General features: G+C 42.1%; 1 protein-coding gene across 1 annotated transcript in view; it reads left to right on the top strand.

Moving 5' to 3' along the window:
* The window catches only part of stra6 (signaling receptor and transporter of retinol STRA6), a 49,633-nt gene that overhangs the window by 17,165 nt on the left and 20,035 nt on the right, over positions 1 to 12,433 (top strand). The window contains exons 7-8 of the mRNA XM_033968782.2: positions 1,544 to 1,710; positions 3,161 to 3,286. Of these exons, the coding sequence (XP_033824673.1) occupies positions 1,544 to 1,710; positions 3,161 to 3,286 (293 nt within the window). The remainder of the gene's footprint in view (positions 1 to 1,543; positions 1,711 to 3,160; positions 3,287 to 12,433) is intronic.

The raw sequence follows: 12,433 nt of genomic DNA, 5'->3' as shown, positions 1-12,433 counted from the left end.
CAGCTGCCTCAGTGGACACTCTGAGCACAGCTTCCTCTGTGAACGCTCTGAACACAGCACCCTCTTTAGACGGTCTGAACTCAGCACCCTCTGTATATGGTCTGAACACAGCTCCCTTTTTAGACGGTCTGAACACAGCTCCCTCTGTGGATGCTCTGAACACAGCTCCCTCAGTGGACGCTCTGATCACAGCTTCCTCTGTGAACGCTCTGAGCACAGCTCCCTCAGTGGATGCTCTGAGCACAGCATCCTCAGTGGACACTGAACACAGCTCCCTCAGTGGATGCACTGAACACAACTCCCTCTGTGAACGCTCTGAACACAGCTGCCTCAGTGGACGCTCTGAGCACAGCTTCCTCTGTCAACGCTCTGAACACAGCACCCTCTTTAGATGGTCTGAACACAGCTCCCTCTGTGGACGCTCTGAACACAGTTTCCTCAGTGGACGCTCTGAACACAACTCCCTCTGTGGATGCTCTGAACACAGCTACCTCTGTGAACACTCTGAACACAGCGCCCTCTGTGAACGCAGCGCCCTCAGAACACAGGTTGCTCAGTGGATACTCTGAACACAACTCCCTCTGTAGACGATCTGAACACAGGTCCCTGTGTAGATGGTCTGAACACAACTCTCTGTAGACAGTCTGAACACAACTCCCTCTGTAGACGATCTGAACACAGCTCCCTCTGTGGATGGTCTGAACACAGCTCCCTTTGTGGACGGTCCGAACACAGCTCCCTCAATGGATGCTCTGAACACAGCTCCCTCTGTGAACACTCTGAACACAGCTCCCTCTGTGAACGCTATGAACACAGCTCCCTCTGTGAACACAGCTCCCTCTGTGAACACTCTGAACACAGCTACCTCTGTGAACACTCGAGGTTTACTGAGGGTGAACCAGGTATGTTTTTGAGGAACACAGCTCCCTCAGTGGACGCTCTGAACACAGCTCCCTCTGTAGACAGTCTGAACATAGTGCCCTCTGTGGATGCTGCAGGATGTAATTTTTCTAATAGTAATAGTTTTAATATAAGCAGTTGTTTAGTCTCAAACAGGATTACTTTGGGCATTTTTTACTATTACAGTATACCTGTATATGCACGTTTGGGAGGCAGCTTTGTGGATCAAGTGTTTCCGTGTTGAGTCTAACTAAACTAGCACTTTCATGGTCAGAAATACAGACTTTTTGTTCTTATTATGATCAAATACAAATGGCTTTTAATATGAATTCATGTACATATGACAAACAGATATTTAAGCTGTGGTATTTAACATAAAATACCATATAAACAGGATATCACTGATGCTCAGAAATCCCAAATCATTCAATAAAAAAGAAATAAAATTACAGCGCATACAAATGTTGTATTTACGACGCTCATATTTGAATGTAAATTAGTTTGTTCAGTTTGTTAATCTTTGCTCAAGGGTTTATAGGTTATGGTGTTATCACTATCCATGGGCTGTACATTGTTTGTGTTAATGACTCAAATCTTTTGCCAAAGTCCCAAACGCATCTCAGCAGTTGGAATTGTTTTGCAGAGAACTGGGTGATCCTGGGCGTGTTCTACTACCCCGGCCTGTACTACCCGCTGCTGACATGTGGCACTTTACACAATAAAGTGGGCTATGTTCTGGGCAGTCTGCTGTCGTGGACCCACTTTGGAGTCCTGGTGTGGCAGAAGATAGACTGCCCCAAAACCCCCCAGGTGACAGATGTCTTTATGAAAACACTCTGGGTCTTATTTGAATGGGAAAGCAACAGTAGAACAGACACAAGCTCTCAGTCCATAGAAGTGTAATCAAGCTCGTTGGTTCCAGCATCTGCTGGTCTTAATCAGCAATGGTCAGTGAGTGTGACATCATGATGTTATAGCAGCCAATTTGGAGACAAGTTAAATTTTTGGAATTCTGACAGCAAATATCACAGCAACCAAAGAGACAATCTGGAGTGAAGCTGTTAAAGGTAACGCTCCTTCCCGCCCGCACGGTTGGTTTAGCAAGGAGTGGGCGCTTAGCAATGCTGTCAATCAAGCCTGCTGCTAACACTAGTGGGAGCGACCTCGGGGAAAGAAGGCACTTGATTTGTCTGTTATTAATGTTCATTTATTGATTTACAGACACAATAGTGAAATAAAAACACGTTAGCGGGTTAATACAAACATTTTAAGACAGCAGCAGTTACAGAGAGAGGTGACACAGTGGCGGCTAGTACGGAGGCTCTGTCCATTTACTTATACTATGCATGTATACAGTTGTCCCTCACTATATTACGATTCACCTTTCGTGGCTTCGCTGTTTTGTGGATTTTTTGTGTGCAATTTTGTATGCTTTTTTTACAGCCTATGAACACTGATTGGCTAAGGGACTGTAGAGCATTGTCAATCAATCTCCTCCGTGCCGTGTCTCCTGTACAGTACAGAATGCGTTCAGCTTGCCAAATTTACATAAATGTTCGCTAGCAGTTTGTTAGTTTGACATATTTCAGAAACATTTTAGACTCAAAAGTGTTCCTCTGCACGGAGAGACAGCCTCTGGGGATACCGCTGGAGCAGACGCATACATGAACAAGAAATTTAAAGCAATCATCGAGGAAGGGGGTTATAAGCCTGAACAAATTTTTTATATGGATGAATTTTGAGTGAAAATGAATGTGAAAAAATTTTAATGCCTGTCTGAGAAACTTGTATAAAGTGTGGGTTAGGGGGTTTACAGCCTTAAAACATATATAATAATTGTAAAATATAAAGCTGACTATTTCACAGATTTTGCCTATTGTGGGTTATTTTTATAATGTAACCCCTGCGATAAACGACAGACCACTGTACACAAAAATGATCCAAAATAAATCATATCTGAAGGAGCTGCAAGAAACACAAATGTTCATTTCATATTGTCGACGTTCATTATTGTCAAAGCTCAAGTCACTTTAAATTTAAGGAGTCATCTAAATTTTACTTGAGTAATAGTACTGTTACTTCAAATTCAATTACTTAAGTACGAGAGATGCAGTTCCAAAAAAATCTATGTATGTGGGTACTCCCCTCTGCCAGTTTAAACAGCGAAATAACTTCGAGTCTCCTTGAGTTTGAGTCCTCTTGAAAGTGCTTCCTGTGGCCTGTGGATGAACCTGTCTCATGTGTCTCTTTCTTTCTGCAGATCCACAAATACTTCTCTCTTTTCTCCAGTTTTCCTCAAATCGCCTGTTTGGCATTCCTCAGTTTCCAGTATCCACTGTTGCTGTTCAAGGGGCTCCAGGGCATAGACCAGGACAATGCGACCGAGGTAAGTTCAGCTGCTTCTGTTTACCCAGATGCAAGTATTTCAACAAGTCCGGAACAGTCCTGAAGCCACAGGGCCAGAAATAGCTCAGCTTAGAGTGACCACTGCTCTGAAGGTTGGCAGTTTGAATTCTGCTCTTGACATAAACATCATCATCAACCAATGATGTTTATGTCAAGAGCAGAAATAGGTCAGCTTAGAGCGACCACTGCTCTGAAGGTTGGCAGTTTGAATTCTGCTCTTGACATAAACATCATTGTTTGAGTGGTCAGATGCACAGATCCACAAGTTGGTGGTGCCATTTCAGCTCCCACAGATAAATGCTGTTGTGTCCTTGGGCAAGACACTTAACCCACCTTGTTTCTAGTGCCGGTGTACACTGGTGTATGAATGAGTGTGTGAATGGGTGAGTGGTTCTTTTATGTAAAGCTCTTTGAGCCTTGAAGATGGAAATGTGCTGTATAAAAGACCCTACCATTTGCAGGTTGACCGGTATTACAAGCTAAAGCCCAGCGGTTTGATCCCAACTCTGATACTATTGGTTTATCCTTTGGCAAGACACTTGATCTATGTGTTATTGATGGTGGGGGTTGGAAAGCTGTTGGCAGGAAGTGACATCCACTTAATTGTCAGTTGGCCCCAGGGCGGCCATGGCTATAAAGCTCATTTCTAGTGTAGAGCATGAATGAACAGTCCTTTAGCAAAACTATAGTCATTTGTTTAAAACATCTATATCATTTGTTTAAAACATCTATATCGTCCTTTGGATTTGAATTTTACACTGTTTAGCTCAGTGGTGGAGATGTAGAAAACTTAAACCAATGTCCCCCCCAACAAAAGCTTCTGAAGGGTTTGACCGTAAATATCTTTGCAGATCTTTTCTTGGGTCTTTTGGGCCTCGACTTGAAAGATTCATTTTGGCCCACTGAGGACACAGTTTGTTTGGAGACAGACTTCTTTGGTTGAAGAATCTAAGAAGGTGCTAAGGTTTTCAATGTGGGTGCTCACATAACCTGTTAATACAGAGTCTTTTAACAATGGAAGACTCCCCCCAACCCCATGTCTGAGTCACTGTTTTGAACCAGTTTAAATGTAGTGAGTCTCTGTTCTGAACACTAATATGGATTTTTACATTTTTATTCTAGTTTCATTTTGAACTCAACATTTGCCATTTGAACATTTTGAGTCGAGATTTGATGTGTTGAATTTGAAAATGGGGAAAAAATCTTTAAAGGAGCTATGGGGGGCATTGGCCCCTCAAGCCCCCCCTCCTGGCAATGATCCTGGCACCTTTGATAGATGAACACTGCAGTAAACAGCTGCATATATCACACATATCTGGTAGTGCTCTGGTTAATCCTATAGTTTCATAAACCCATCCATGTTGATCAGGCCTGGTGTGGACTCGCGCACGTGGGTGCGTGTATATGGACTTGTGTGTGCATGTGTTCTTGTGTGGTTATAATCATATTTAAGCAGATTTGAGGTAACTGGTTTATGTCGTGGTCTTGATCAGATTAAGAAAAGGTCATTTTCACAGACCAACAATCTGCAGTTCATTTAATGCTAATCCATCATTGGTGCTGAAGCTGGAGCTGTTGGTGTCTCACACCACCACAATTAAATTTTGTGTGATTAGCATCTTGATTTTACACCAGATGCTATTCCTGGACCTAGAATAGTAATTTATTAAAGGTCCATATGACACTATTCTCTGATATCTGTTCTAATTTTGTTTCCTCATCACAAACAGACCTGGAGTTGTGTTTTATTGTATTCACTAATGTTTAATTCACAGACAATGCATATTTAGACTGAGTTCTTCTCTCAAATAGAAAACACTTGTTCCACCTTGTGGTAATACAGGACGCATTTTTAAACTCCATACATCTTGACTAGAATAATTTGGATCATTTTAGCCCTGGAATTAACAGTCTGTACTGAACTAAAGGTTCAGTACAGAACTTCCACTTCATGACATCACAAGATGGAACAGAGCATTTTGAGCTTTGGAGATGTAGACAGACTAATAACAAAATGCTACTCAAACAAATATAAATGTAACAAAACACAACCTCAGGTATATTTTTGAGGCGATAACTACATTAGAACACATGAGTCCATTGTAATGTAGGACTTTTATCTGTTACTCTATACAAATATAACTCCCCACCTGAAATATATAGTTTGTGTCTTCTAACTATATGTTTCCATGGACAGTGTATTTATTTATTTATATATTTATTTGACAGGGACAATGCAATCTGACATAGTTACAACATGAACATTGCAGCTGATGTGATGCATATAGAGTTTATAGCAAAAGCTAATTCTCAACTCCCGTCCCTGGTATAGTGTTGTGGAGTGTGTAGGAACTGTAGACTCTGTAGAGACTGTCAAGAGTATAGAGACTGTGGAGACTGTAGTGACTGTAGAGACGATAGAGACTGTAGAGACTGTAATGACTCTAAAGAGTGTAGCTAATGTAGAGACTTAGAGCCTGAAGAGACTGTAGTAACTGCAGAACCTGGAGAGACTTAAAGCCTGTAGAGACTATAGAGACTGTACAGTCTGTAGAGAATGTAAGGACTGTAGAGACTGTAAAGTGTAGAGACTGTAAAACCTGTAGACTGTAGAGACTTAGAGTCTGTACACAGATTGTAGAGTCTGTAGAGGCTGTAAAGACTGTAGAGTCTGTAGAGACTATAGAGTCTATAGAGACTGGAGAGTCTGTAGAGACTGTAAAGACTGTAGAGACTATAGAACCTATAGAGACTGTAGAGACTGTAGAGACTGTAGAGTCTGTAGAGACTGTAGTGACTGCAGAGCCTGGGGTGACTTCAGAGACTGTAGAGACTATAGAGACAGTACAGTCTGTAGAGAATGTAAGGCCTGTAGAGACTGTACAGTGTAGAGACTGTAAAACCTGTAGACTGTAGAGACTTAGAGCCTGTAGAAACTGTAGAGACTGCAGAGACTGTAGAGTCTGTAGAGACTGCAGAGACTGTAGAGACTGTAGAGACTGTAGAGACTATAGAACCTGTAGACATTGTAGAGTCTGTAGAGACTGTATTGACTGTAGAGCCTATAGAGACTGTAGAGTCAGTAGAGAGTGTAGATATTGTTGAGACTGTAGAGACTGTAAAACCTACAGAAACTGTAGAGTCTATAGAGACTGTAGATACTGTAGAGTCTGTAGAAACAGTAGTGACTGTAGAGACTGTAGAGACTTAGAGCCTGTAGAGACTGTAGAGTCTGTAGACTGTAGAGACTGTTGTGACTGTAAAGAGTGTGAAGACTGTAGAGACTGTAGAGACTGTAAAGACTTAGAGTCTGTAGAGACTGTAGAGTGTGTAGAAACTACAGAGACTGTAATGCCTGTAGAGACTGTAGAGACTTGAGTATGTAGAAACTGTAGTCTGTATAGACTGTAGTGATTGTAGAGACTGTAGAGACTTAAGAGCCAGTAGATACTGTAGAGACTGTAGAGCCTGTAGAAACTGTAGAGATTGTAGAGTCTGCAGAGACATTAGAGTCTGTAGAGACTTTAAATACTGTAGAGACAGTAGAGACTGTAGAGTCTATAGAGTCTGTAGAGACTGTAGAGACATACAGCCAGAAGAGACTATAGAGACTTAGAACCTCTAGACTGTAGAGGCTCTAAGTCTCTTCAGTATCTACAGTCTCTAGAGTCTAGAGCAGGGGTCACCAACCCTGTGCCCGCGGGCCCTATGTTGCCCCCAAGCCCCACATGAGTCGCCCGCAGACCGGTTCTAAAAATAGCACAACTCACTAATGAGCTGCATCTAAAATTTTATTTTATTCTGTTGCTATTTTTTTTTTTTATCACCCTTGCATTTATATAGATTTAAAAATGACAATATCTTAAACATATGTTCATTATACGTGAAGTTTAGATAAGTTAAGGTGAACTTTGACCTACTCACTTCAAAGGTCAGTATTGTGCGCGTGACAAAACCAGTGCTCTGCTCGCGAGCGCTGTGAGGATGTGCTGAAAGCAGTTCCTTACTCCAAAACATGGTAGAAAATAAAGAGATCACTTTCACAACGATTTAAGACTGTAAAAGAAACCTGCGCGTATCTCATCTGCGGAGCGACTGTGGTGACGGCAAAGCGGCACAATGTGGAGGGACACTTCACTACCTTGCACAAAAGTCCACACTAACTCCCCACGGGGACGCGCACTATGGGCAGAACAAGCCCAGAGCTAAACGCAGCTTTGGGTAAACAACAGGCTTTTTTCACAACACCGGTGAAAAAGTCACACAACGCAACCGAGATTTATTTAAAAACATGTAGCTTATTTTTCTTTAACATTACATAATTGATAACTTTATGAATCATGGTGCAATGAATATTATTTATGCTTTGTTAAAAAGGTTTGTCAATGGATAGTGAAAATGGGACACTTTTCCTATGAGATGTAGTGATGTGTCATCTGGAAATTTTACAATTACTAAGATTATTAAAGTTAAAGTGCTGAATACTGATATCTGTTTTCCTCCTTGCTCATTGTTGATAATTATTTTGAGAAATCATTAATGTGATCAGTGTCTTGCAACATGATCAGTGTGTTCACATAGATGATTATCATTTATCATTATTAATAATGTATAACTAAAGGCAAACTGAGAAAATGTGTTATTTCAGAAGAGCGTCTCAAACTGGTAGCCCTTCGTATGACTCAGTGCCCATAAAGTAGCTCTCAGGTTAAAAAAGGTTGGTGACCCCTGGTCTAGAGACTGTAGATACTGAAGAGACTTAAAGCCTGTAGAGAATGTAGAGACTGTAGAGACTTAGAGGATGTAGAAACTGTAGTCTATGGAGATTGTAGTGATTGTAGAGCCTGTACACTGTGTAGAGACTGTAGAGACTTAGAGTCTGTAGAGACTGTAGAGACTTAGAGCCTGTAGAAACTGTAGAGTGAGTAGAGACTGTAGATACTGAAGTGACTGCAGAGAGTGTAGAGACTGTAAAGACTGTAGACTGTAGAGACTTAGAACCTCTAGAGACAGTAGGGTCGGGAGTAACTTAGAGCCTGTAGAGACTGTAGCATGTGTAGAGACTACAGAGACAGAGAATGTGGAGACCTAGAGCCTGTACAGACTATAGAGATTGTAGAATCTGTGGAAACTGTAGAGTTTGTAGAGACTGTACAGTCTGTAGAGTCAGTAGATACTGTAGAGACTATAGTGACTGTAGAGTGTGTAAAGACTGTGGAGACTGTGGAGAGTGTAGAACCGGTAGAGACAGTAGAGACTTAGATCCCGTAGAGACTGTAGAGTTTGTAGAGACTGTAGTGACTGTAGAGTATGTAGAGACTGTAGTGACTGTAGAGTATGTAGAGACTGTAAAGTCTGTGAAGACTGTAGGGACTGTCATGACTTACAGCCTATAGAGACTGTAGAGACTGTAGAGTTGGTAGAGACTCTCGAGACTGTAGAGACTTAGGGCCTGTAGAGACAGGAGGGTCAGGAGAGACATAGAGCCTGTAGAGAGTTTAGAGTGTATAGAGACTATGAAGACTGTTGACACTATAATGACTGGAGAGACTGTACAGACTTAGAGCATGTAGAGAGTGTAGAGTCTATAGAAACTGTAGAGTCTGTAGAGACTGTTCAGTCCATAGAACCTCTAGAGACTGTAGAGTCTATAGAGACTGTAGAGTGTGTAGAGACTGTAGAATGTGTAGAGACTATAATGACTGTAGACTTCAGAGTCTGTAGAAACTGTACAATTAGTAAAACCTTTAAACTGTAGAGTCTATAGAGGCTGTAGTGACTGTAGAGACTTAGAGCCTGTAGAGACTGTAGAGACATTAGAGACTGTAGTCACTGTAGAGACAAGAGAGACTGTAGAGACTTAGAGCCTGTAGACAGAGTAGAGACTGCAGAGACTGAGGAGTCTGTAGAGACTGTAGTGACTGTAGAGACTGTAAAGACTGTAGAGATTGTCGAGTCTGTAGAGACTTTAGAAACTGTCGAGACTGAAGAGACAGTAGTGACTGCAGAGACTGTAGAGAATGTAGAGTCTGTACAAACTGTCTGTAGAGACTGTATAGACTGTAGTGATTATAGAGCCTGTAGGAACTGTAGAGACTATACAGACTTAGAGCCTGTAGAGACTGTAGCAAATATAGAGACTTAGAGGCTGTAGAGAGTGTAGAGCCTGTAGAGACTGTAGAGACTTAAACCCTGAATAAACTGTAGAGTCTGTATAGACTGTAGAGTGTGTAGAGACTACAGAGACTGTAGAGACTGCAAAAACTGTAGACTGTAGAGTCTGTAGAGACTGTACAGTCTGTAGAGTCTGTAGATACTGTAGAGCAGGGGTGTCCAAACTTTTTACGAAGGGGGCCGGATTTGATGTGGTCAAATGTGGGGGGGCCGACCTCGGCTGACGTTCATTACATAGAGCAACAATATATTTAAACACATTTTAGCAAGCCATTCTGTGTTTCACATTTGCTTTTTTTATTTTAATTTCAACAACCAAACATGCATTTTGGTTCATTTGAAACATGAATATCACATGCAATTGAATATTCACTTAACGTTTTTTTCTTAAACAGAAGTAATTATACTCTTGAGTGCAAATTACATTTGAACATGAATTATATCATCATGGGAGTTCAATGTTCACAGAATTTTTGAATAACAGAAATGAGTAAGCAATAGTCATTAACCACAAGTGCAAGGTTCATTTGATATATGACATATCATCAAATATAAATGTTGATTGAACAGTTTATTCTGAAGTGAAAACTGACAACTTGTCTGAATTTGTGACTGAACAAAACAAAGCAAAGTCAGAGAGTTATTTAAATGACAAATGACTTGCCTGCATTAATGTGACGGGTGATACTGAGATCTGGACTGCAGCACAAAGGCCAGGTCTGGCTCAAAGGTAGTGGTATTGATGCGCAAGATGTCTCGTAGGTGAGAGTCTGTGAGCCGTGTCCTCAAACGGTTCTTATTTAAGTTCATAACCGAGAATGTCTTCTCACACAAATACGTCGACCCAAACAAGCTCAGCATTTTCTTAGCAAACTCTCGAATCTCTCTAAACCTGCCTTTATCCAGCTGTCGGTAAAAGCTGGCGAGAGAAAGTTGCTGGTGCCGACTGCGGCTCTCGGCGTCACACTGCAGCTCAATGAGCTCCAGCTGTAAATGGTCTGGAACATCATCTGTGTCCACAGAGAAAGGTGAGGGAAAAAAAGCGATGTCCTTCTCAATAGCTGCAAAATCCCGAAAGCGTCGTGTGAACTCTTCAGCCAAAGATAAAATATCTGATGCGTACCTCCTCGTTTGCGCACTGACATTGCTCTCTGGGAATCTGGCCATGATTTCTTGCAGCGCTGAAAAATTTGCAGTATTGGGCTGGGTCTGCGACAGGTGTCTTTCAAACAGTCTGAGCTTGGTTCCAAAGGCTTTGATTTGTGAATATAGTTGGCTTATGACTGCGTCTGGTCCCTGGAGATTGGTGTTGAGGACATTAAGGTGCTTTGTAATATCAACTAGAAAACCCAAATCAGCTAGCCACATGGGGTCACTTAGTTCTTGCATAGGTTGTCCCTTTTCAGCCAAAAACTCACCGATTTGCTGCCTAAGAGAGTAGAAGCGCGACAGTGCAGAACCCCGACTGAGCCATCGCACGTCAGTGAAATAGACAACATCTCCATATTCTGCATGAATCTCACTTAGAAACTGTTGAAACTGACGGTGGCATAGCGCTCTGGAGCGGATATAGTTAATAGCCTTTATCACCGGTTTCATAACATGTTCGTATTGGAGATGTTTGGCACACAGAACTTGCTGATGAATGATGCAGTGGATTTTTACGGCTCTACCCCCTTCTTCACTTACTTTGTTACATATTAGTGTCGCTAATCCACTTCGTTCGCCACTCATGGATGGTGCGCCATCCGTAATAATCCCAGAAATTTTATTCCACGGGAGTTTCATGTCATCCACGGCAGCGCAAACAGAAGAGAATAAGTCTGTTCCTCTCGTTTGGGTTTTCAGGCTCTGGAGGTCAAGTAGTTCTTCAGTAATGTTCATTTCATGATCCACTCCCCTCAAAAAAATAAGCAATTGAGCAGTGTCCGAGGCGTCTGTGCTTTCGTCGCAAGCCAGCGAAAAAAATTCAAACTCCTTTCCTCTAACTCCCAATTGTCTTTTGATGTCTGACGACACTTCTTCAATCCTGCGTGCCACGGTGTTACGTGCCAGGCAGACTTTAGCAAACTCTTGCTGCTTCTCAGGACATATTTTCTTCACCATAGTCATGACGCAGCCTTTGATAAATTCACCCTCGGTGAAAGGTTTGTAATGCTTTGCGATCAGTGCTGCTACCTCGTAACTAGCCTTTGTGGCATTCTCATTTGACTCTCGGGCTCTTGCAAAATACTGCTGCTGTGAGATTAAACTAGCTTCAAGTTGCGTCAATTTCTTGCTGCGTTCCTCCCCTGTCACATTGTCGTACATGTCAGCGTGTCTCGTTTGGTAATGACGCTTGACGTTGAACTCTTTAAAAACAGCCACTGTCTCTTTGCAAATGAGACAGACACAGTTGTTACGTATTTCTGTGAAGAAATAGTCCAATTTCCACCCATCTTTGAAGCGTCGACCCTCGCAGTCAACTTTCCTTTTTTTGTTTATTGTCGCCATTTTAGAAAATTGGGGGTAAAAGGTCACACGGGGTGATGTCGCGTAGAGTGCTCCTGCCCTCTAGTGGGTAAATTAGGAACAGCACCCCAATTTTAGGGACTCTCGGTAGTAAGTATTTGTTCGGGCCAGAAGTTATTGATTTTATGACAGAGGCTGCGGGCCAGATGAAGTTTGACCAAGGGCCGCATTTGGCCCCCGGGCCGGACTTTGGACATGTCTGCTGTAGAGACTATAGTGACTGTAGAGTGTGTAAAGACTGTGGAGACTGTAGAGTCTGTAGAAATTGTACTGTCTAGAACCGTAGAGTCTATAGAGACTGTAGTGAGTGTAGAGACTGTACAGAGTGTAGACTGTAGAGCAGAGGTGTCCAAACTAAGGCCCGGGGGCCAAATGCGGCCCTCAGACCAATTTTTATCAGCCCTCAAGCCTCCTGCTGAACTGGCCCAATTGATCATAAGCA

Source organism: Periophthalmus magnuspinnatus, chromosome 6, assembly GCF_009829125.3.
Source record: "Periophthalmus magnuspinnatus isolate fPerMag1 chromosome 6, fPerMag1.2.pri, whole genome shotgun sequence".
Lineage (NCBI taxonomy): Eukaryota > Metazoa > Chordata > Actinopteri > Gobiiformes > Gobiidae > Periophthalmus > Periophthalmus magnuspinnatus.
The sequence above is the reverse complement of the archived record's forward strand: the minus strand, read 5'-3'. Positions and strand labels throughout refer to the sequence as shown.